A 20,842-nucleotide genomic window follows, 5' to 3' on the forward strand; every position below is an offset into this window, starting at 1 on the left:
CGTTGGCCTCCTCATCTTTTTGAACGACTCTACTGCGTTGACGTCAAAGGCGATGCCAAAGCAGACTCTTCCAGAACAGATATTCGCTAAACTTTTGCCAAACCGTATAACGCAACGTCATCTGACGAGGTGCTTTTATTGCTGAACCCGATTACCATTTTTACCGTTTTTGATTACAGTTTGTGATTATAATTCATCCTATATGAGCTGAAATATGTCTGGTATTGTCTTGTATTTCTAACTTGTGTAAAAGCTGCATTGTCGTCCAGGTCGCCCCTTTTCATAAATGACATTGATATCTATGTACGCCGTCAGTGGGAAATCAACATTCGTGTTTCTCTAGCTTCAGGGGAAAGTCATTTTAATCTTGTAAAGCTTGAAAAACAACTCCCATAAATTGAAAATTGCCTGAGCTCAATAATCCATCGCAGCAAACATGAAGCACTAATTTATTTTTGTCAAAGTTTCTGTTTCATCGTTATTTCATTGTGCTCGTGTTGAGCATTTTTAACATCGGTGTTCATAAAGTAAAGCTCTGCTCAGTGCCACAGGGAGAAATGAAAGGAAATGATCCCCCAGAGAGAGACAGAGAGAAAGAGAGAGAGAGAAAGAGAGAGAGAGATAGAGAGAAAGAGAGAGAGAGACAGAAAGAGAGAGACAGAGAGAAAGAGAGAGAGAGACAGAAAGAGAGAGACAGAGATAGAGAGAGAGACACACAGAGAGAAAGAGACAGAGAGAAAGAGAAAGAGAGAGAGAGAGATAGAAAGAGAGAGACAGAGATAGAGAGAGAGAGAGAGAGAGAGAGACATTAATGTAGAATTAACGTCTTAGTCAGTGAGCTTTAGAGTTGTTAGTATTCTTACATTTTTGTGAGACAAGCTAGCTGTCGTGTGTTCTCCCCTTTTTCCCAGTCTTTATGCTAAGCTAGGCTAACAGCCTCCATGCTTAACACTTAAACATGAAAGTTTTCTAGCTTTAAAACTAAAAAACTCCTTCACATCGTTCCCCTCGCCCTTGTAGCCAACCTTGTCTGGTGAAGCTGTTTTCCAGACAAAGCATTCAATTAGAAGTGTAATCGTTAAAGAATATCGTCAATTACCGAACATAACATGTTTACATTTTCCTCTCCAATCTATACAATGCAACGCTGATTGAACATTTAATTCCTGCTTCTTCAATTGCAATCTGGGTCTTGTAAAGTGTCACTCGTTGTTAGCTAATTATTGCCTCTTGGGAAATTGTAAAAATCTAATAGAATGAGTTTAGCCGGAGCTCATTTTGCATATATTCAGTTAAAACCAATCTATCCTCACCGCTGGAAACTGGTGATTTGAGAGAAACTCTTCTCCTAAGTTGACACGCACACACACACACACACACACACACACTACGACAACTTTGTTCGTGTGTCTGTGTTTCATAATAGTCCATTTAGTGTGCAGTAAAATACAAATTAGTTGAGATGAAGAGACAGACCCACTGGGGTTCAGAGCTAAAATGCAGTCATAAAACTCACACACACACACACACACACACAGTGTGTCAATGAAGACGTTTAACTGATATATCACTGAGTCGTTCCACAGCAATATTCAATTGCTTCTCGACTGTGTGTGTGTGTGTGTGTGTGTGTGTGTGTGTGTGTGTGTGTGTGTGTGTGTGTGTGTGTGTGTGTGTGTGTGTGTGTGTGTGTGTGTGTGTGTGTGTGTGTGTGTGTGTGTGTGTGTGTGTGTGTGTGTGAAAGATGCTGAAAGTAAAAGAAAAATGCAAAACAAGAGAGGTGGAAACCATTTGACAGATGTTCTTTTGGCTTCTGCATTGCCGCGAGACAGGAGGTGCAGAGAGGAGAGAGGTCACAGAGGTAATTAATTGCTCATTTTCACTCCTCAGAGCAAAAAAAGAAAGAAGAAGAGATGATTCCGCGTCTCTCCTTTTTAAACGCAGCCATTGTGAGAAAAGCAAAGAGGTGTCATCAGAGTAATTTCGGGGGTTTAAATTGCAGAGAGCTGGAGGGGAAGACTCCTGACATTCCCATCAGAGTGCCAGCGAAGGAAAGAGCTGCTGCTTGCAGGTTTCACTTTCTGTGTTTGGAAGTCTCTGCTGGGCGTCTTCATGCATATGTTGCTCTCAGATAACAGCTGGAATGCCTCCATCTGTAATTGTAGTCTGGTGGCCTGCAGAGAGAAGACAGAAATGTCAGCAGGACTCGACGGCAAATTGCCAGAGCAGCTCTTTTTTCCAGCTTGTTCTTCTTTATTTTTGTGTGTTTGCTCGTAGAGAGCGTGTTTGGGTTTATTTTCACATTTAATGACGTGTTTTTGTGTGTATTTGTTGTGTGAGAAAGCAGTAGGGAGTGGGCTTATTCCGTTGACTTGGGACAATATCAAGGGGGACAGAACTGTTGCCCTAAATACGCTTCTTGGACGTTTTTTTATAGGATGCGTCCAGAGCAGAGAGTAAGTATTTAGTCTGCAACAGTCAGAAGCAAGTGAACTACGTCGTAATATCAACAAAGACGCCTTTTGGTGGGCGGGAGGGTACGGTGGGTCCAACGAACCGGACTTTCAACCAGGAGGCCGGCGTTTGACACCACGTTGTGGTTTTATGGTGGTAAAAGTGTTAGTGACTGTTTCCTGCTAATCAATATCATTTTCTGATAATATCACAAACTGCCGTGAGACTGTGTTGCTTATTTACGTGGGTTGTCTTGTTTGTTTACAGCGACATAGAAGCGTAAAAGAAAAGAGAGCTGTGTAGGATCATATTAGCAGCTTTGACTGTAAAGACACTTTGGCAGTCGTCATTGTTTTCAACCCTTTTTACTGAGATTGTAATACTTTCAACCAACAAATTCTTTTTCCATCAGAATAATTTAAAAGATGTTTATATTTCTACACATCGCAGCTTTAAAACCTGCAATAAGCAGCAGACACAGAGCAACATTAGCATTTGTTTCAGCTTGTGTTGCTGGCTAACTCTCCACCAAACCCCTGATTGTCCGTCTGCTGTTTGGCGCTGAGCAGGTCGCGAACAATTGGTCTTTATTTTGTCCAAAAACTGCATCCTGCTGTGACCTCACAGTTGAACTAAAGCTGTAAAGTTGCAGGCTGTAAAACCAAAATAATTAGTTAAAAGACGCTAAAGCATTGCTCTTGAATGTGTTGGTTAATAACCTGCTTGCTATAAATATGATTGTGGACCCAGGATTAGTGCAGAAGTGTCCATCCAGGCATCATTATCATCTCAGACCTTCTAGCTCAGCAATGAACGTCCTCGTCTTTGACTATTTTACTTCTCCAACCGATCAATAAAGAGTTGTCTGTGTAATCTCCAGGCCTTTATCCCGGCGATGATAAAAACAGTGGAGCAATGGAGTTCGACGGCTCAATTTGTTTGCAGCAAACAGGTGACGGCCGCCTGCCTGCACATACAGACCTGCGCTGGTCTGCTGGAGCCACGATTGATCACCGGGCAATGCAGTGGGGAGCCATCTGGCCCACACTGCTAACGCTCCACATGTAGTGCTTTGAGATTAACTGGACTACTTAAATCGTGTAAAAGAAATGATGTACAACACATAAATAATAATATTAATACATTTTATTTCTATAGCACTTTAAAAGGTACTCAAAAGCACTTTACATGGTAGAGACAGAAACAATACAAATATAAACAAAGCAGAGAGACGACATTATAACAGTAAGACACAAAACACAAACATGCATAACTAGCATCGCAGGTTAAACGCAGATTTAAATAGGTGAGTTTTAAGTGCAGTTTTCTGAGGTTTTGGGGCAGCTATGGAGGAGGTCCTGTAGATGTATGATCAGAAGATGCTAAACAACAGGCCTGTTTAATGTGGGTTCACACTATGTGACAAACTCCAGGTGAGAAACCGATTGAATCATTGAGAGGACAAAAGAAGAAGAGTGTCCAAAAGATAAAAAGGGTTGCTGCTGTGAAGATAACCCAGTTTGACTTTGCACCACCTCGTCCCCTCCCTCACACACACACACACACACACACACACACACACACACAAGTGTCACCCAGACTCATTTAAAACATATCGATACTCTTGTCATGTCACAACCCAGCAGCCGTGACTCACCGCCTACTTAACTTTGGCGTCGCAAAACTCTGGCTGAAAAAAAAAACAAAACCGCATTTTAAAAAAACGATCTCTCTTCTTTCGCCTTGAATTCACATCGATTTCTTCTTTTTTCTCAGACGTTTGCTGTTTGACTGATCAAGAGGAGATTGAACGCCTCCCTGAGTGGCAAAGCCTCTCCGTTGTCTCGACTCCCATATCTCTCCTGTGGCTCTCCTCCTAGCCCTTCACTTTCTCCATCTCTCTCTCTCTCTCTCTCTCTCTCTCTCTCTCTCTCTACAAAACACCCGTTATCATCACAAAGATTAAATCCCTCTGACAGCGGAGTGTGATGAGATGGGATAGGACGCAAACACACACAGAGTAGAAAAGGCCTCATTTTGTTTCCCGGCGCTATCAACGCAATGATGGGGGAGAATTAAGAGACATATCTCTCACTCTGCTTTTAGTTCTTGGTATGCTTTACCTCACAAGAGTGTTTTTTGACATTACCAACACACTGTGTGTGTGTGTGTGTGTGTGTGTGTGTGTGTGTGTGTGCGTGTGTGTGTGTGTGTGTGTGTGTGTGTGTGTGTGTGCGCGTGTGTGTGCATCCATCCCTCTCATTCCTCTGCTATTACCACTAACTACTCGAGGCCACAGTAGTTCAGGTATTGATTTTTTTCCCCTTGTTCATTCTGTCTCTCTGTCCCCTCTGAACCACTCCCTTCAAAGGGTGTGTGTGTGTGTGTGTGTGTGTGTGTGTGTGTGTGTGCGTGTGTGTGTTTGTGTGCATGCGCTCTCATAAATGTTTTCTTTCACAGAAGTGGTTCTTTCTGAGGACCAATTTCAGTTTCAGAGGTGTTTTCTGTTCTCGTATAAGCGGCCCCTACTTTGTGCAATCACAATAAAGTCAATCTTGAGTCCACTTATGTCAATGAGGGTCCTCACAAGTGTAGGAATACAAAATGAGTGTGTGTGAATTCGTCCTTATCTCTGCATTGTGTTGCACTGTTGCACTGCCAACAACTGGTCACCAATCTCAGTGAATCTCTCCTTAATACGCGTGTATGCACTGGAGGAAAATAAGGCCCCTTCAGAAATAAGGAATACAAGCTGTTTCTGCTTCTAATAAGTAAAACTAATCAGTCAATGGTAAGATTTATTGAAATATGATGTAATATCAATGCCTTTCAAGATAAAAACAGATCTTGAAATTAGCATTTTGAGTTATATTTCAATAGTATTAGAGGTGTCATAATAACTGTGATGCACAACAGTATTTATTCACTTAACAAGATATTTAAGGTGCATTGTCTTGAAACAAATCCCTAAATCTCACTGAAATGTTACTTGTTAAGTGATTGTGTCTTATATTTAATGTTCTGAGATATATTGACAAGTGATTAGATAAATATACTTGGAAAGATTTAACATTTTTGCAGCGTGAATGAAGAGGGTAAGATAGTGTAGACGTGATGTCAAGTCACGTTTATTTATAGCGCACATTTTAAAAAAACATAAAGGTGCTTTGTGGAAAGATTGAATAAAAATACAGACATGAATAAGAGAATATAAGTAAATTCATAAAAGGAAAGGATAACTGATGAAATCACAACACAAACACAGCATTGCACAAAAACAAATAAGTGTAGTCAGACGTTTTTCCAAATGCAATTACATAAAATGTCCAGAAGATGGCGGCAGAGGGCTGCAGATACATTTCTTACTTCAGTGAAGGTCGTTGTCATTATATAAAACACAGCAAACACGCTTAAAATATCCTTTAATGTTGGATTATATCTTTATTATCTTTAAGGTATATCAAGCTTTCAACAACTAATGCCCTTCACGTCAAAGTCCTTTTACCTGACAGAATGATATTTTATTTGCCATTATTTATTTTAACTATTACTGCTGGTTCGGGAATTAACTGCCTTTTCCATAAAGCAAAACTCAACCAGCATATAATATGATTTTCAATTCAGGATATTTATAACAATCTGTTATTCGTATCTGTAGTACCGTGTCTGTCCTCAGGGGGGCAGTAAAGGGCGCGAGACCCTACTCTGTTGCACACTAAAACACAAGAAGAAGAAGAAGCTTCAACGGCTGTGGAGGGAAATTACAACAGTGTTTAGTGTAAACATCCCTGAACTCGTAACGTTTTGAGTTAATGTAACACATTGTGGACGTTATTCAACCGTCACATTATTCCAAACGAAAGGTTTGTATCACACTACTGTCGCTGTCATCGTGTTTAAAGGGAACATTTACGAACTAACGTACCTTTACTAACGGTTGAATTTATAGCGTAAACGTTGGAAGTTTGCTTATTCAAAGTCAATGTGTGCTCAGTAGCTAGCTTAGATTCTTTGTATGTCGAATGTTCCAGTGGTTTGTATTTGCAGTAAGTGTTTTTATTTAAGGCTGTAAAGTTAATTGCACGAGGTAGGTACATGTTGAGTAAATGCACAGTTTTTTAAATGGAGTTTGGAGCTGTTTAAATGAAAAGGCCATAAAGTTACACGACAGTTGTTGTTGTTTTTTGCAGTAATTACTGTGCAACATGCAACATAATGAGACTTATAAAAATAAAAGAATTGTCTCAGCTTAAAAGCATGCAAATGGGCTAATTATTTATTTTGGCACACTATAAACAGGTTTTATTTAATTTAACGCTAAAAGATGGACAAAGAAGACATCATTTCTATCTTAGTATTCTTTCAATGCACTTGGAAGCTTGTTTGACTCAAAGAAAAGAAAAAGAACTACCGTTGCTTTGTACTTTACTGTCACTTATTCTTGCTCTTTCCTCCTTGCTTTGTTTTAGGAAAGTAATGAGTGGAGAGGAATCCAGAAGAGGCTCATGGAGGGGTGGGAGAGGAGGAGGAGGCAGTGGTAGTGATGGATGGAGAGGAAGAGGAGGAGGAGGCAGTGGTGGTAGCGGTGGATGGAGAGGAAGAGGAGGAGGAGGAGGCGGCGGCAGCAGTGGTGGTAGCGGTGGATGGAGAGGAGCAGGTGGAGGAGGATGGAGAGGAGGAGGATGGAGGAGTCGACCATGGAGAGGTGGATCAGCAGGTGGAGGAGGGTGGAGAGGTGGAGGTGGTGCTGCTGGAGGAGGATCAGGAAACCACACCCTCAGCAGCCAGAGAGGTGAGTGTGATTTGCTTTTCCATTTCACAAATCCGGTAATCAACTAGTAATCACAGGACTAGTGTATTTTTTATATAGATCTCCAGTATTTCTTTTTACTGACAGCTTCTTAAATAAGGAGGCGCTCTTGTTTGCTGCGTAACAGTATAAAGTGTGAGAAAAACATAAAATGGGATGAGGACATATGGAATAATGTCCTCTAATATTCTTACAACATTTTATCGAATGAACATGAAATTGTACGTAAAAGCTGCAACAACATGTGTCATAATTTATCCTAACTTCGTGTTCCTCTTCAGTCCTTTGTCAGGCTACTCTAGACGTACTGTGTCCGTACAAAGGATGGACCCTGTACTTCACAGAAGGTAGGTGTGTGTGTACGGCTCTGTCACATGATGATAGTGCATGATGCTGTAGACACATATAATGGTCATGAACATGTGGCTCTTCTGTGTCTGGGATATGTCTTAATATTTTCTTTTTCTATGTGCAGGCTTCATAGAGAGCTCACCCAGTGTGGAGAAGATCAAAGTGTTTGAGAAATTTTTCACTTCCAAGATTCAACTGTATGACAAGGTCAGTCTGCTAGTGCAACTCTCTATTTAATGAACTGACCATTAAAGTTATTTTTTCCTCAATGTAGTCTTTTTATTATTCTCTTCCAGTGAATTTTCTTTTCACTTTTTGTCCTGCTTTATAAATGTTTCCTGTGTCAGTTAAAAGCTGACTTATTGTGTGTTTGACCACAGGATGAGATTGAGCGTCAAGGCAGTGTTTTGGTGGATTATGCAGACTTGACTGGAGACGAAAGCGTACGTGGAGCACTTCCTGATCTGACCACAGAGCTGAAGGAACAGCCAGAGACGATACTCAACTGTTTGGGATTGGCCATTCACCAGGTACACACACACACACTCATAGTCACTACACACTGTCATCTGCAAGTTACAACGTATACAAACAATCTATGTGCAAAGTATATTAAGTACTCTTGGCATCTTATCCTTCAAATTATCTGTCGTCATTAACAATTATTTTTAAATCTAAAAGCTAGAGAACAGTGGTTGGTTGCACAGCACACATTAAGTTACAATTTCCCTTAAAGTCAGAGTTGAGGTTTACTTAAAATACAATCTGTTGCCCACCCTTAAGTCTTCTCCCTGAGGTTTCCTTAAAATGTTCACGTAGGTATTTAAGGTTTTCTCTTATCTCGGTCTTGGATTTAGGAATCCCTTAAAGTTAATTGAACCGCAGCATGGTTTATAGACAGTTTATAACGATAAACAAAGAATATGAACCTGAGTGCTCTGAGAACTGAGGAACCCAACAGAGAACGTAGTGCACTTCTTTAATGTTGCTGGCTTCCCAAAGGTGTGTGGGGTGAGAGGGCGAAGCTTCATCAATATGTACGATACCTCCAACACAGAGTGATCAAATACCTGACTGATGTGTGTGTGTGTGTGTGTGTGTGTGTGTGTGTGTGTGTGTGTGTGTGTGTGTGTGTGTGTGTGTGTGTGTGTGTGTGTGTGTGTGTGTGTGTGTGTTCCAGGTGTTGACTGTAGATTTGCAGAAGCAGGCTGCTGAGCTGCATGGGGAAGAGCTTCCTGTTGCTACACCGATCATCAACATCCCTCACATCAGCGCGAGGTAGAGCACTCACACACTCAGTCGTTTCCCTCGACTTGACACCCGCACAACCGCCGACCACGACTGAGCGTGACGTCATTTATATTGTGTAACTCGTCCACAGGCTGTATAACTATGAACCGCTGACTGCGCTGCGGACGTTGCGAGCCAGTGTGTTTGGGCGGCTGGTGTGTGTGAGGGGAACGGTGGTCAGATTGAGCAATATCAGACCTCTGTGCACCAGGATGGCCTTCAGGTGTCTGGGCAGCTCGCACATGCAGTCTCTGCCTCTGCAGCAGGGCAAATACGCTACACCCACCAAGGTATGAGCGCACACACACTCAGCTCTCTTTTTCCTGCAACATCTCTTCTTTACTCTAATGTTTCCACAGCATACACACACAACCATCTTTGACACCATTACTTAGATTCATTTTGTACTTCTAATGTGTGCATACGTGTCTTTTTTCAATAAGTGCCTCCAGCCTGATTGTCGCAGTCGTTCCTTCGCTCCGATCCGTAACTCCCCTCTTACTCACACTGTAGACTTCCAGATCATCAAGTAAGTACATCATGTGCCTTTGTATGCGATTAACTGATGAGCAGTGAAAAACTGTGGCAAGACGTAGCAGATTTAAATCTTTTATATTAGATCAGAAATATTAAGCAGGGCAGACATTGGCTGAATTACAGGAGATATAAGTTTGACTCGCGCAACGTACGTCATCACCAGCGTCACAAAATGTTGTCGTGGCAGGTTAAAAGTGGAATATTGTGAGAAACGCATTCTAATGTAAAAAAAAACAAACCTGAGTCACCATTTACATACTTCATTTTACATAACGTTGCCTTTGTGTGCTCCTCCAGGGTGCAGGAGTTGATGGGCGGAGAGCAGAGGGAGACTGGACGAATCCCGCGCACCGTGGAGTGTCACCTGACCTCCGACCTCTGTGACAGCTGCGTCCCCGGAGACGCAGTCACTGTGACCGGCATAGTCAGAGTGACCAACGATGGTACAAAACACACTGACACACACACACGTTCTTAAGTTTGAGGTTAAGTTTGGAGTAAGCTTTTGCCTTTTAGTAGTAGTAGTTAGTTAAATGTAAAAATCTATTTCTGTATAGATACAGTATAAGCTATAAACCTGTCACAGTGGCTACAAACAAGCCCCTCACATAAAACGCTCTTGTTTTCTGTTTGGAGGAACTTCCCGGGGGAACAAGGATCAGTGTATGTTCCTCCTCTACCTTGAAGCCATTTCAGTCAGCAACACGAAAGGTACTGAAGCTTGTGTGTTAGCACTTGAGTTATGAAGAGCTGTTAAGTGTTAAATCATTTTTTTAACAGAGCAATAAGGTGTTATTTCTTCTTCTTCTTCTTCTTCTTAAGGTCACAGGTCCAAGTCAGGTCAGGGGTCAGGAGGGTCTCTTGAAGACCGTTCTGGAGGGGAAGAGTTCAGTCTGAAGGAGCTGTATGCCATCCAGGAGATCCAGTCACAGCCGGACCTGCTGAGACTTATAGTACAGTAAGATCCTTATTACCCACAATATGTTTTCTGATTCTTCATCTTAAATAGCAACTTGTACTTTTATGTGCAATTGTGGAACCCTTTTTCTTTTCATGGTAGTAAAACATATCTTATAGACTGTCAATAGATTTGACTGTTTTAGTGTATTTTTAGTCTTCCTCAGTGAGCCTAAGTTCACCTGGAGCTGAAAAGAAGGCCGCTTATTCTGCTTGGTTCAGCTCGACCCGACTCAACTTCTCAGTTTTATGTACCGGATCCTTTTCTGTAATTTGTTTGTTTGGGAAATATATGTATAAATATACGTTCATATTTTCCAACTGGCCATTTTCAGCCCATCAACCTTTGTTAACTGCATGGTGTCAGTGGGCTGCAATTAAAAAAAAATAAATAAAATCTGGGTCGAGGGAATAAAAAAATGATGTCCGGGACTTTTAGTCTTATTTAGTTTAGTTTTAACTCTGTGCTGTTAACTCATAATAACTCTGATCTTCTCGCTTCTCTCAGGTCTTTGTGTCCCGTCATCTACGGCCACCTGGTGAGTCGTGCGGTGCGCTGCACTTCTAACAAGTTTAAGAACCCCAACGGCATTTTCATCAGAGGTTACTCAGGGATATTTGTCGAGTTCAGGCCAACATCTTGTGTTCTTGTGTGTCCCAAGCTGGTGAAAGCTGCTTTGTCCTTGGTGTTGTTTGGAGGCAGACAGAAACACACAGACAAGAACAGCGTCCCAGTGAGAGGAGACCCTCACATCCTGATGGTGGGAGACCCGGGACTGGGGAAGAGTCAGATGTTGCAGGTAACGCAGAAAACACACTAAACACTTTAAACGGAGCAGTTATACCTGGCAGAGATTAGTCAAAACAAAGGTAACAATGTTTTTTTGTTACTCTTTAGGTGAGGTTGTAATGCCAGTGTCAGTGTGTACATGTAATGATAATACTTGTATATTCTGTGTGTAGGCGGTGTGTAATGTGGCTCCCAGAGGAATCTATGTATGTGCCAACAGCACAAGCACCACAGGTAAATAATCTTAAAGTGCTACTCTAAAGTTATGCAGGAGGTGATTACTCTCTGGACAGTATTTCAGATCTGTTGCAACATAATCAATTTCATTTTTAATGTTTGCTTTTATAGGACTAACCGTGAGTTTATCCCGAGAGTCAGGAACCGGGGATTTTTCTCTCGAGGCCGGAGCCTTGGTTCTGGCTGACCAAGGTAGGAAAGAGAGTGGATACATTGGTTTAATAACTCTTTGCTTCTATCCACATACTGACTGCACCACTTGGGGAATAAACGCGCAGTATCACTGCAACACACCGTGCAGAAACTCCAAAATGCTCCCGACAATGTCGATATTGAATTTCTGTTATTCCGTAATATCATTATCGCCGTGGTCCCAGAAACCCAGTATCGGTCAGCTTCTTGTTTGAAGTCATCTCTCCCTAAATATTGTGCCCAACTTAAAAATAGCCTTCACCAGAAATCACCAGAATTGGAGATCCATGCTTTCTCTCACTCCGGCTTGTTTCTGTTTTCTGTTTTTTTCTCTTCATCATTGTCTTCTTCTCCTGGCTTCGTTCTCTTTTGGTCCTCTTCCTCTGTCTGTTCTCTTTAGGCCTGTGCTGCATTGATGAGTTTGATAAGCTGGGCCACCAACAGCAGGCTCTGCTAGAAGCCATGGAGCAGCAGACTGTGAGTCTGGCTAAGGCCGGAATCGTGGCCTCTCTGCCTGCCAGGACGTCCATCGTAGCTGCTGCGAACCCCATTGGAGGACATTACAACAGAGGCAAGACGGTGTCTGAAAACCTGAAGTAAGTAAGCTCAACGGCCAGTAAGTTAATTGAGTGCTGGAGGATTTTACCGTATATATCTGTGTAAATATACAATAGTTTACTCGTATTTACAGTTGTGCATTCTTGACTTTAGAATGGGCTCAGCGCTTCTTTCTCGATTCGACGTCGTCTTCCTCCTCCTGGACATCCCAGATGAGTCACATGACCGCCACCTGTCGGAGTACATCATGGCGAACAGGGCAGGAAAGGGCAGAACCAGCAGTGCCGTAGTGACCAGGGCTAACAATGAATTAGAGACCTCCATCCTGCTGGATCACTCAGACATGCCGCTGTCTGAACGTCTGCAGGTGAAAACAAATGGAACACACTCAAAGTGTTCAGGGATATCCGTCAAGAAAAATGAGCTTTTATGTAATGTGTGTGTATCTGTGTCAAGGTCCCGGCAGGTGAAACCGTAGACCCCATCCCGGTGTCTTTGTTAAGGAAGTATATCAGCTACGCTCGTCAGTACGTCCACCCCTCGCTCTCTCCCGAAGCAGCAAAGACACTTCAGACCTTCTACCTGTTACTGCGATCTCAGGCTCACTCTGCTGACTCCACACCCATCACCACACGACAACTGGAGTCTTTAATCCGACTGACTGAGGTAGCTGTCTTTATGTTTGGTGTATTCAATGTGTTCACCCGTCAACAACATGTCATGGATTAAGACACTCAACAACGTTTTTTCTGCCTTCGATTCAGGCTTGTTGAGCAAAAGGAACCGTTTATCTTTTATTGTCCCAGTACTATTTTTGTTGTTTTTTGTGCAGGCAAGAGCCAGACTGGAGCTCAGAGAGACGGCTACCAACAGTGATGCTGAAGATGTGGTGGAGATCATGAAACACAGGTGACACTACAGGAGTCTTTGTTTGCAACTAACACATTTACATTGTAGATTAATACTCTCATTATCTTTTTAGAACTAATCTGATAATCGTTTGGTCTTCGTTTTAAAGACTTTTTACACACTAAGGGGCGCATCGTTTTTCAAAATTGTTGTTTTTGTCCCGAGTACTTTGCATTGAGTCATGAATAATTTATATCGCTGCATCTCTTCTTCAAATCGCTGGTTTTGTCCGACCAGCAATCCAAAACTTAAAGATATTCAGTTTACTATCACAATAAGACAAACACAAGCAGCAAGTCCTCTCGTTCCAGAAGCTCAAAGCGGGTACTATTTGGGATAAACGATTAATTAATTATCAAAATATTTCAGCTCTGGTGTGTATATGTCACTTACCTTAAATGGTAAATTTAAGAGATTTAGGGAGAGGAAACATGGATATACAGCGGTAACAGTTTTACATCTAAATATGTCACGTTCCATTAAGTTCCCTGCAGCATAATAAATAGCTGTTGTTTTCTTAATTCTAGCACACTGCAATATACTCCTACAAAACCATTACAGAACAGAAAATCAAGATCATATTCTGGCGTTGAATTATCTGTTTTGGAATGAAAATGTCTCTCTCTCCCTGTGTGTGCGTGTGCGTGATTTTGTTTTTCAGTCTGGCTGATACGTATTCAGATGGTCTGGGCAATCTGGACTTTGAGCGCTCTCAGCTGGGATCCGGCATGAGTCAGCGGAGCGCTGCAAAGCAACTGGTCAACGCACTGCACCAGCACGCTCAGAGGACCAATCAGACGCAGTTTGACCTACAGACGCTTCGATCTGTGGCCAACAAAATGAACATCAAGGTGAAAGCTCTTAGATGCACAGAAATGCTCCCTCACTTGATAAAAAACAGTCAAGTTAACGTGATTTACAAACATGAGAGCCACAAACACATCCATGTCATTTTTAAATACAATCTGTGAGAAATTAGCTAGTTAGAGAATCGTATGTGTGCTGGATGATCTATTCAGTCATTGGTTGATTCCTTCCAGGTGATGGATTTTGAAGGTCTTGTGAGTTCCCTGAATGAACAGGGTTTCCTCCTGAAGAAAGGAGCCAAGCTGTACCAGCTGCAGACCGTCTGATCGCTGACAACACACCTGCTCCTTCCTGCTGACAAGGTCAGTGTTCAGGATGAATGAACAGCGTCTCTTTTTATAGAAAAGGGGGAAGTCATAACCAGACCACTGTCACCAAACCACCAACCAGCCGAGTACTGTGTAACCTTTTTGAGGAGACTCTAACAACCACAACAACTCACAATGACGGGACGGATCAGCTATCGACTCAAACCTCACAGGAGGCATCTCTCTACTGGACGTTTCCTATCTGAACACAAACTTCCTGCTGAAAAGAGGAACTGAGATCAATTGACTCCAGTACTCACACATCTCTGCTGAACTAGTCTGCATCTATTCTCACACAAAAAGCTTCAAATGAAACACGGTGTCATTTATCCTACTTGTGATTTGGTGCATCAGTTAAGTGGGACTACAAACGTTACTCAGGCTACTTCAAGCTGATGTAATCTAGTGCCAAAGATACCAGTATCTTAGTAAAGATATAAAAACTATCTGGTTTTAAACTAGTTTACTCGGTCAGGTACACTTTGCTTTCAGTGTACATGTATTATTACACAGTACATGGTTACTGATTCAAACAGTTGTTGCTGAATTTAGTTTTTCTAATATTTCAAAGTAAGGTCAGTCTGACAATGAGCTGAATGTCTGAGAGAAGACGAGATATATTTATATTAGATAAATGATAAATAGATTTTTGTTTTCCACACAGATGACTTTGGTCTAGAAATACTTTTTTGACTACAGTTCGAAATTACTGTGTTTTAGAAGTAATTGTTTTCATGTACATAAAATGACATGTTTATATAAGTATAAATTATCTGTTTAGTAGCCTGATAAAGGCAGATGTTCTTTGCACATCTTCCAGTGTGTCCTCACTTTGTAGAGCTGTTTATGTGTTTTCTGCTCTCAGCAATCAAAGTGGAACCGCGCTGCTCGATACATTCATCCACTGGGATTGTCTCTCAAACACGGAATAATTACAGAGCAAGTATCCAAAATTGTAGCTCATTTAAACATCAATGCCTGAAGCAGGAAGCTTGTCCGAGATTAAACTTTTGATGGTGCGTTCTTATTACCTTCCCTACCTGTTATGCAGATCTGTTTTGATGCAGTATTAAGCTGTCATTATATTGTTAACACATTTTAAAACGTTCTCAAGAGTCCAGTATTGATCGCACTATAGTATGTTGATCTAAAAACCTGCAAGTGTGCACTATTTGCGTCTCATTTTTGTCTTTAAGCTTTCTCAAATGCTCTGTATTGTCCCCAGCTTCTGTTTACTTTTTGTATGGTGTGCACTTTGAGTTAATACTAAACATTTGGTTAATAAATTATTTTATTGTCCTGTTAATCTCAGCATTTTTTTTGTTTTTACACTATTGACAATCATTAAAATACTTCTAGTTTTCAATTTAAATACCAGAATACTTATCATCAGTCTAAGAACTGATAACTATGTTGTCATATTACTAAAGAAATTCTTATATGGTGCTTTTCTTTTGCTGGTATAAAAACTGAGCTGTCTGAATCACAAGATAATTTATTTTCAAAATAAGACTCTTGGCGAGTTTACGACTTCCTGTGCGGTGTCACTTTACGGCAAGATGGCAGCCTGCTGTCTGGAGCTATGATCCCGTCGGCTCTTTGACCGTTACAGCCTGAAACTTCGTCATGAAGACGGTAACGGACCGCACGACACCAGACGGTCGTTAACGGAGGGCTCGTGAAGATAATGATGATGTGTTTTGGGAAGATTTCCGGGCCGTTGTGCCGCAACGCAGCTAATGTTCGCTGTCTGGTGTCAGCGCGCGGTGCGTCATGGCGGCACAGATACACACCTGTCACCGACTACACACCTATGAAACAGTCCCCGGTTTGCGACTCATGGCTCTGCAGAGTCAAGGGGACGGACGGCCGCGTCGCGTGCTGGAGTGGGATTCTCCTCCAGCAGGTTAACGCGACACCTTGGCACGCGCAAGGAACCGTGCTTCTGCACCGGGGAGGTCACGAGAGGTCGGTGGCACGGTTCCGGTCTCTGCTGCTGTCCCCGAGTGCCCGTGGGCTTTGCAGCGGCAAAACCAAGGAGACACCGGAGAGCCCTCCGGTGGAGGAGCGGAATGAAGCCGGGGATCCGGTACCGGGAGAAGGGCTCTTCAAGTTCAAAGAGCTGGTGAGTACAGTAACTGAAACATGTGAAGTGTTTAAGTGTGCTTATTAATATAAGTCTTCAGATCATTAGCAGTACAACAATGTAATACTACTAGTGATGGTACAAGTACGACCTGTATTCAGAAATGTAAGTATCTAAATGTACTCAGCATAATGTGCTCATTGTGCAGCAGGATGTATTATCATTATAATATAACTATATTTAAGTATATCGCAGGATTGTTACTGATGCATGCTTGTAGAGGCACAGCTTAACAGATTTATAACAATGCACTTGTGTGTAAAATATATAAAAGAAGTAACCGGAAGATGTCAAATCGATGAAGTGGAGCAAGTGCAATATTACATTTAGAAATGCAATTAAGGAGAAACATAAAGGACAAATGGATGTAGTTCAGCAGTACAAAGGTGTACAGTAGATAGAGCTAGCCTGATAGGATGGGCTGAGGAATCAGCTATTAGCACACAGCAAGAAAGGAGAAATGACAGTACAGAAATGTGGAAGATAAGAACACAAGAAGTGTATTTTTTAGCTAGTAAATTGTAAAAGAAAATCTTAAATGTTTGTTTTGTTGTTTTAGTAATTAGTTATGTCACTATCAGTCTTTTGTAACACAAATATCAACATTGGCCTCATCATCTTGCTGCGTTTTGACTCATCGATCTTCATTTTAGTTGAAGATGAGAACAAACGGAAGCACTCTCTCTGTACCAAACTTTAGGTTTAGTCTGATGTTACTAAATGTCTTTACTAACAGCATCACATCTGTTGTTGTTTTTCTTTTGCAGTATGAGAACCCGTGGACAATCCCCAACTTCTTGTGTGTGAGTCGGATTCTGCTGGCTCCATTCTTGGGTCACCTGATCATCCAACAGCACTTTCACCTCAGTCTGGCTCTGTTTACACTGGCCGGAGCGACCGACCTGGTAATGCAGATACACACACTTTAACACTTTAACTCTTGTGTGGAGCCACAGACCTAAACACTGACTCACTCACTGGATTGCAGTCACAGTTCAGCTACTGAGAATTGCAAATTTCTTTAAGATTGAAGAACTAATTTGACTTGGAATCAAAAAACTGGACATTTAGTCAGAGAACGTTAAATTATGTAGCTTTCATTTTCTGTGTGTGACGAATTGGCTCATGCAACCGGCCAGCCTCCAAAATGATGTTGATTTACCGGTTTGTTAAAAAGCGTTTATTAAAATGTCTCCATCTCGTTCTGTGTCTCTCAGTTGGACGGTTACATTGCCAGAACGTGGCCGACTCAAAAGTCTGCGCTGGGCAGCGCTCTCGACCCGTTGGCCGACAAGATTCTCATCAGTTTTTTATATGTCAGTCTCACCTATGCTGAACTCATACCAGGTATTGTATTCTTAATGTCAGTATGGAAGAAAAGGATGGAACAGCCGTTAAATAGCTAATTCTTTCAGTGTTTTTCCATTTACTTGCAGTGTGTATTACGTGATTACTTATCGTGTTTCTTCTGCTTTAGCTCTGCTGACCGCTCTAGTGATTTCCAGAGACATCGGTTTGATAGCTGCTGTCTTCTGGGTCAGATATAAGACTGTACCTCCACCGGTGAGACACCTTACATTTCACTCTGTACACACTTTGACTGACGTAATAGTAATGTGCTCTGTATTATAATGGTCGCTAGCAGAGGAATACTATGAACGATCTCGCTCTCTTTCTCCTCCAGGTGACCCTGAGCAAGTTTTTTAACCCCTGCTACACCACAGCACAGCTGAAGCCCACACTCTTCAGCAAGGTGAAGCACCCCCACCCACTCACATGGTGCACTGGACGTAGAACATTTTGTACATTTCTGAACTGAAGTGGACATTTAAAATACAGGATATAATAAGCTTGTGTGTTGTTGTTTATTATTATTCTTTACTACTTGGAACAAACTGGAAACAGTCTGCCCAGAGACATGGTTACTTGTTATTCCAAGCCACGTTATTGCAGAATTTTAAAAGTGCAATTCAAATGTTTGATCAGATACAAGTTGATCATTCCCATTTAACTGATTATTGCTGCATATGTGAAGATTCTGTTCTTGTAAACACTTCAGGAATGAAACCAAACCAACCTTTTAAAACAGCTCTGGTGAAAATGATCGTCTTGTTGACAGAAAAGTAATTCCATTCATCCATGTTTTTTTAGTCCATAATACTTGGCCTGTTAAACTCTGTTATGCAAAAACTAACACCTTAAAATTCACTGTCAAAATGTTCTTTACGGCTCCACCACAAATTCTGCATGAATTATCTTGATACCTGGAAAGAGTGGTGGCTGGCAGGAGCTTCTTAGCTGCCAACAAGTGTTGTTTTGTTCTTGGAACCAGCTACAATAATTAGCCAAACTTCATTTGTTAGAGAAGCAGGTAGTCTGTGTATGTGGGAGGGTTTTGTATATAGTTATGATCTGACTTTGTGTATGTTCTTGTTAGGTGAACACGGCCATCCAGCTCCTTCTGGTTGCATCCTCTTTGGCTGCTCCAGTCTTCCAGTATACAGACAGCGTCCTGCTGCAGGGCTTATGGTAAACCACACACACTACACTGTATTACATATAGTAATATACTGCATTACTATACTGTCACATCATCTATCATATACTGTTACATATGCATGCAAACGCAGGTCTCATCCAGTTGACTTTAATAAGATAATCCTTTATTAGTCCCGCAGTGGGGACATTTACAGGATCACAGCAGCAGAGTGGACATAATATCCATAATGTCCGTTATTTTTAAGTGTAGTGCAATGTTTAATCTCAGTGAAGCACATAAACGCTGTTTGTTGCAGCAGAGTGTTCAGGTTCAGAGCGCTGACTCATTTCTGTCTGCAGCTCAGAGTGATGTGGAGAGGAGCTCAGGACAAACATTTGATTGTGTCACAGTAACCTACATTTTATACAAATTCAGCAGATTGTTGAAATAAAACAACAGGCATCAGTATTTAATTTTTTTATTTTTCATGGGAGGTTTATGACAAAACCATAAAGCCTCTGAAACCAACTTGTAGCGTGAACATCTACTTAAACTATATTAAGCTTCTACAGACAAGTTAATAGGAAACTAAATTCTCTATTGTAAAAACTAAAGCCAGGTTGAATATTACATCATTTGTTTATTTAAAACACAATTTATAAATGTTTGAAAATTCTATTTAAATGATGCAGTTAAAAGAAAACTATATTCATCATTACATTTTCCAATAGATATTGTTTTATAGTTATTTTCTAAATCTGTATAATGATGAATAAATTAAATTAAATTTGAAGTTGGTAAAATTGTTTCAAAATACATTATTAATAATTTGAAACATTGTTTTTAAAAATCCACTGGAAGCTGATTAATAATTCCTCACTAAATAAAAACTGATGCTGTAGACATTTAACATAAACTAAATTGACCAACAAGCTGACCAGGTGTCTGAATTACAGTATGTGTTGTGTTATATTGCAGGTATGTAACAGCGGTGACGACAGCAGCCTCAGGCTACAGCTACTGGCACTACGGCCGCAAGACTGTCAAGGTGCTAAACACCAGATCACCATGACACCCTCACGAGAAAACACCCAGAAAGCATTGCAAAAAGCAGCGAACGGTTCCGGTAGAGACACTGAGCGGCCGTGGCAAAAGTCGGACGGACGATTCGCCAGGAGCTGTGAAACCAAGTAGTTGTGACAGTCATGGCAATGACACGGTAACCAATCATGGCCGCAGATGGTTTACTGCAACACTACAGCAGCGCTGCCACTGGGCCGGCTGTGGACTAGAGACACCAGCACACAGATAGAAACTGCAAACACAAATAGACCTTAAACACACACACACACACTCTCAAACATACATGTCAAGTATATGTTAAGTAATCTGGCAAAAGCTTCTATTTTTTCTTCGTTTTTCAATCAAGAGGTTGCAACGTCAACATGATTGTCATTTTTGTAAACCAATGATTTCTGATTAAAACAGACAACCTGCTTCAGTTTGTGTCTGTGTGTTTGTGCGTGTGTCTGCAGACGCATGTTTAATCTCACGAGACACAAATCTGACGGTCCGTCCATCCGATGAGCGACCAGAGGATTAAAAATAAAGATGTGATGACACGCTACCAGCACGCCGTCTTGGTCCGGATCTATTTGGTGGTTCTGAGTCCTAATGCTAGAGCTGCAAATGATCCTTATTTAGTAGAGCGGAATCAATTATATTATTAATGAATTCATAGAAGATTTACCCTTGTGTCAACTTGAAATAATCCAAAGTATTTTTCTCACAAAAAAATCCTAAAATTGACTCCTTCAGTGTGAGAATTTGCTTATTTTATGTGTTTAATATCACTATAAATATCTAATATCTTTGTGTTTTAGATTATTGGGAAACCGAGGATTGTTTTTTCATTATTTTTTCATTATTTTCTGACAAGAGACTAAACAAGAAAATA

The 20,842-nt window shown here is 41.3% G+C and overlaps 2 protein-coding genes across 2 annotated transcripts; both read left to right on the forward strand.

Annotated features, from left to right (window-relative positions):
* Positions 1–6,930: 6,930 nt before the first annotated feature.
* mcm8 (minichromosome maintenance 8 homologous recombination repair factor) lies at positions 6,931–14,627 on the forward strand (the record flags this gene model as incomplete). The annotated part of the gene is made up of 20 exons (XM_079168666.1): positions 6,931–7,246; positions 7,546–7,611; positions 7,740–7,822; positions 7,996–8,145; positions 8,796–8,893; positions 8,997–9,195; positions 9,349–9,434; positions 9,740–9,885; positions 10,079–10,153; positions 10,265–10,400; positions 10,908–10,938; positions 11,062–11,199; positions 11,363–11,423; positions 11,538–11,618; positions 12,019–12,214; positions 12,330–12,543; positions 12,633–12,842; positions 13,009–13,085; positions 13,747–13,936; positions 14,126–14,627. The coding sequence occupies 20 exons, from the start codon at positions 6,931–6,933 to the stop codon at positions 14,216–14,218; spliced, it is 2,646 nt and encodes an 881-aa protein (XP_079024792.1). The 3' UTR covers positions 14,219–14,627.
* Positions 14,628–15,818: 1,191 nt separating this feature from the next.
* On the forward strand, positions 15,819–20,575 carry crls1 (cardiolipin synthase 1). Its single transcript, XM_079168888.1, has 7 exons — positions 15,819–16,385; positions 17,174–17,311; positions 17,624–17,753; positions 17,884–17,969; positions 18,091–18,159; positions 18,844–18,935; positions 19,864–20,575. The coding sequence occupies exons 1-7, from the start codon at positions 15,948–15,950 to the stop codon at positions 19,955–19,957; spliced, it is 1,047 nt and encodes a 348-aa protein (XP_079025014.1). The 5' UTR covers positions 15,819–15,947; the 3' UTR covers positions 19,958–20,575.
* Positions 20,576–20,842: the final 267 nt, after the last annotated feature.

The sequence above is a fragment of the Pholis gunnellus genome (genome assembly GCF_910591455.1).
Source record: "Pholis gunnellus genome assembly, chromosome: 11".
In the NCBI taxonomy this organism is placed as follows: Eukaryota; Metazoa; Chordata; class Actinopteri; order Perciformes; family Pholidae; genus Pholis; species Pholis gunnellus.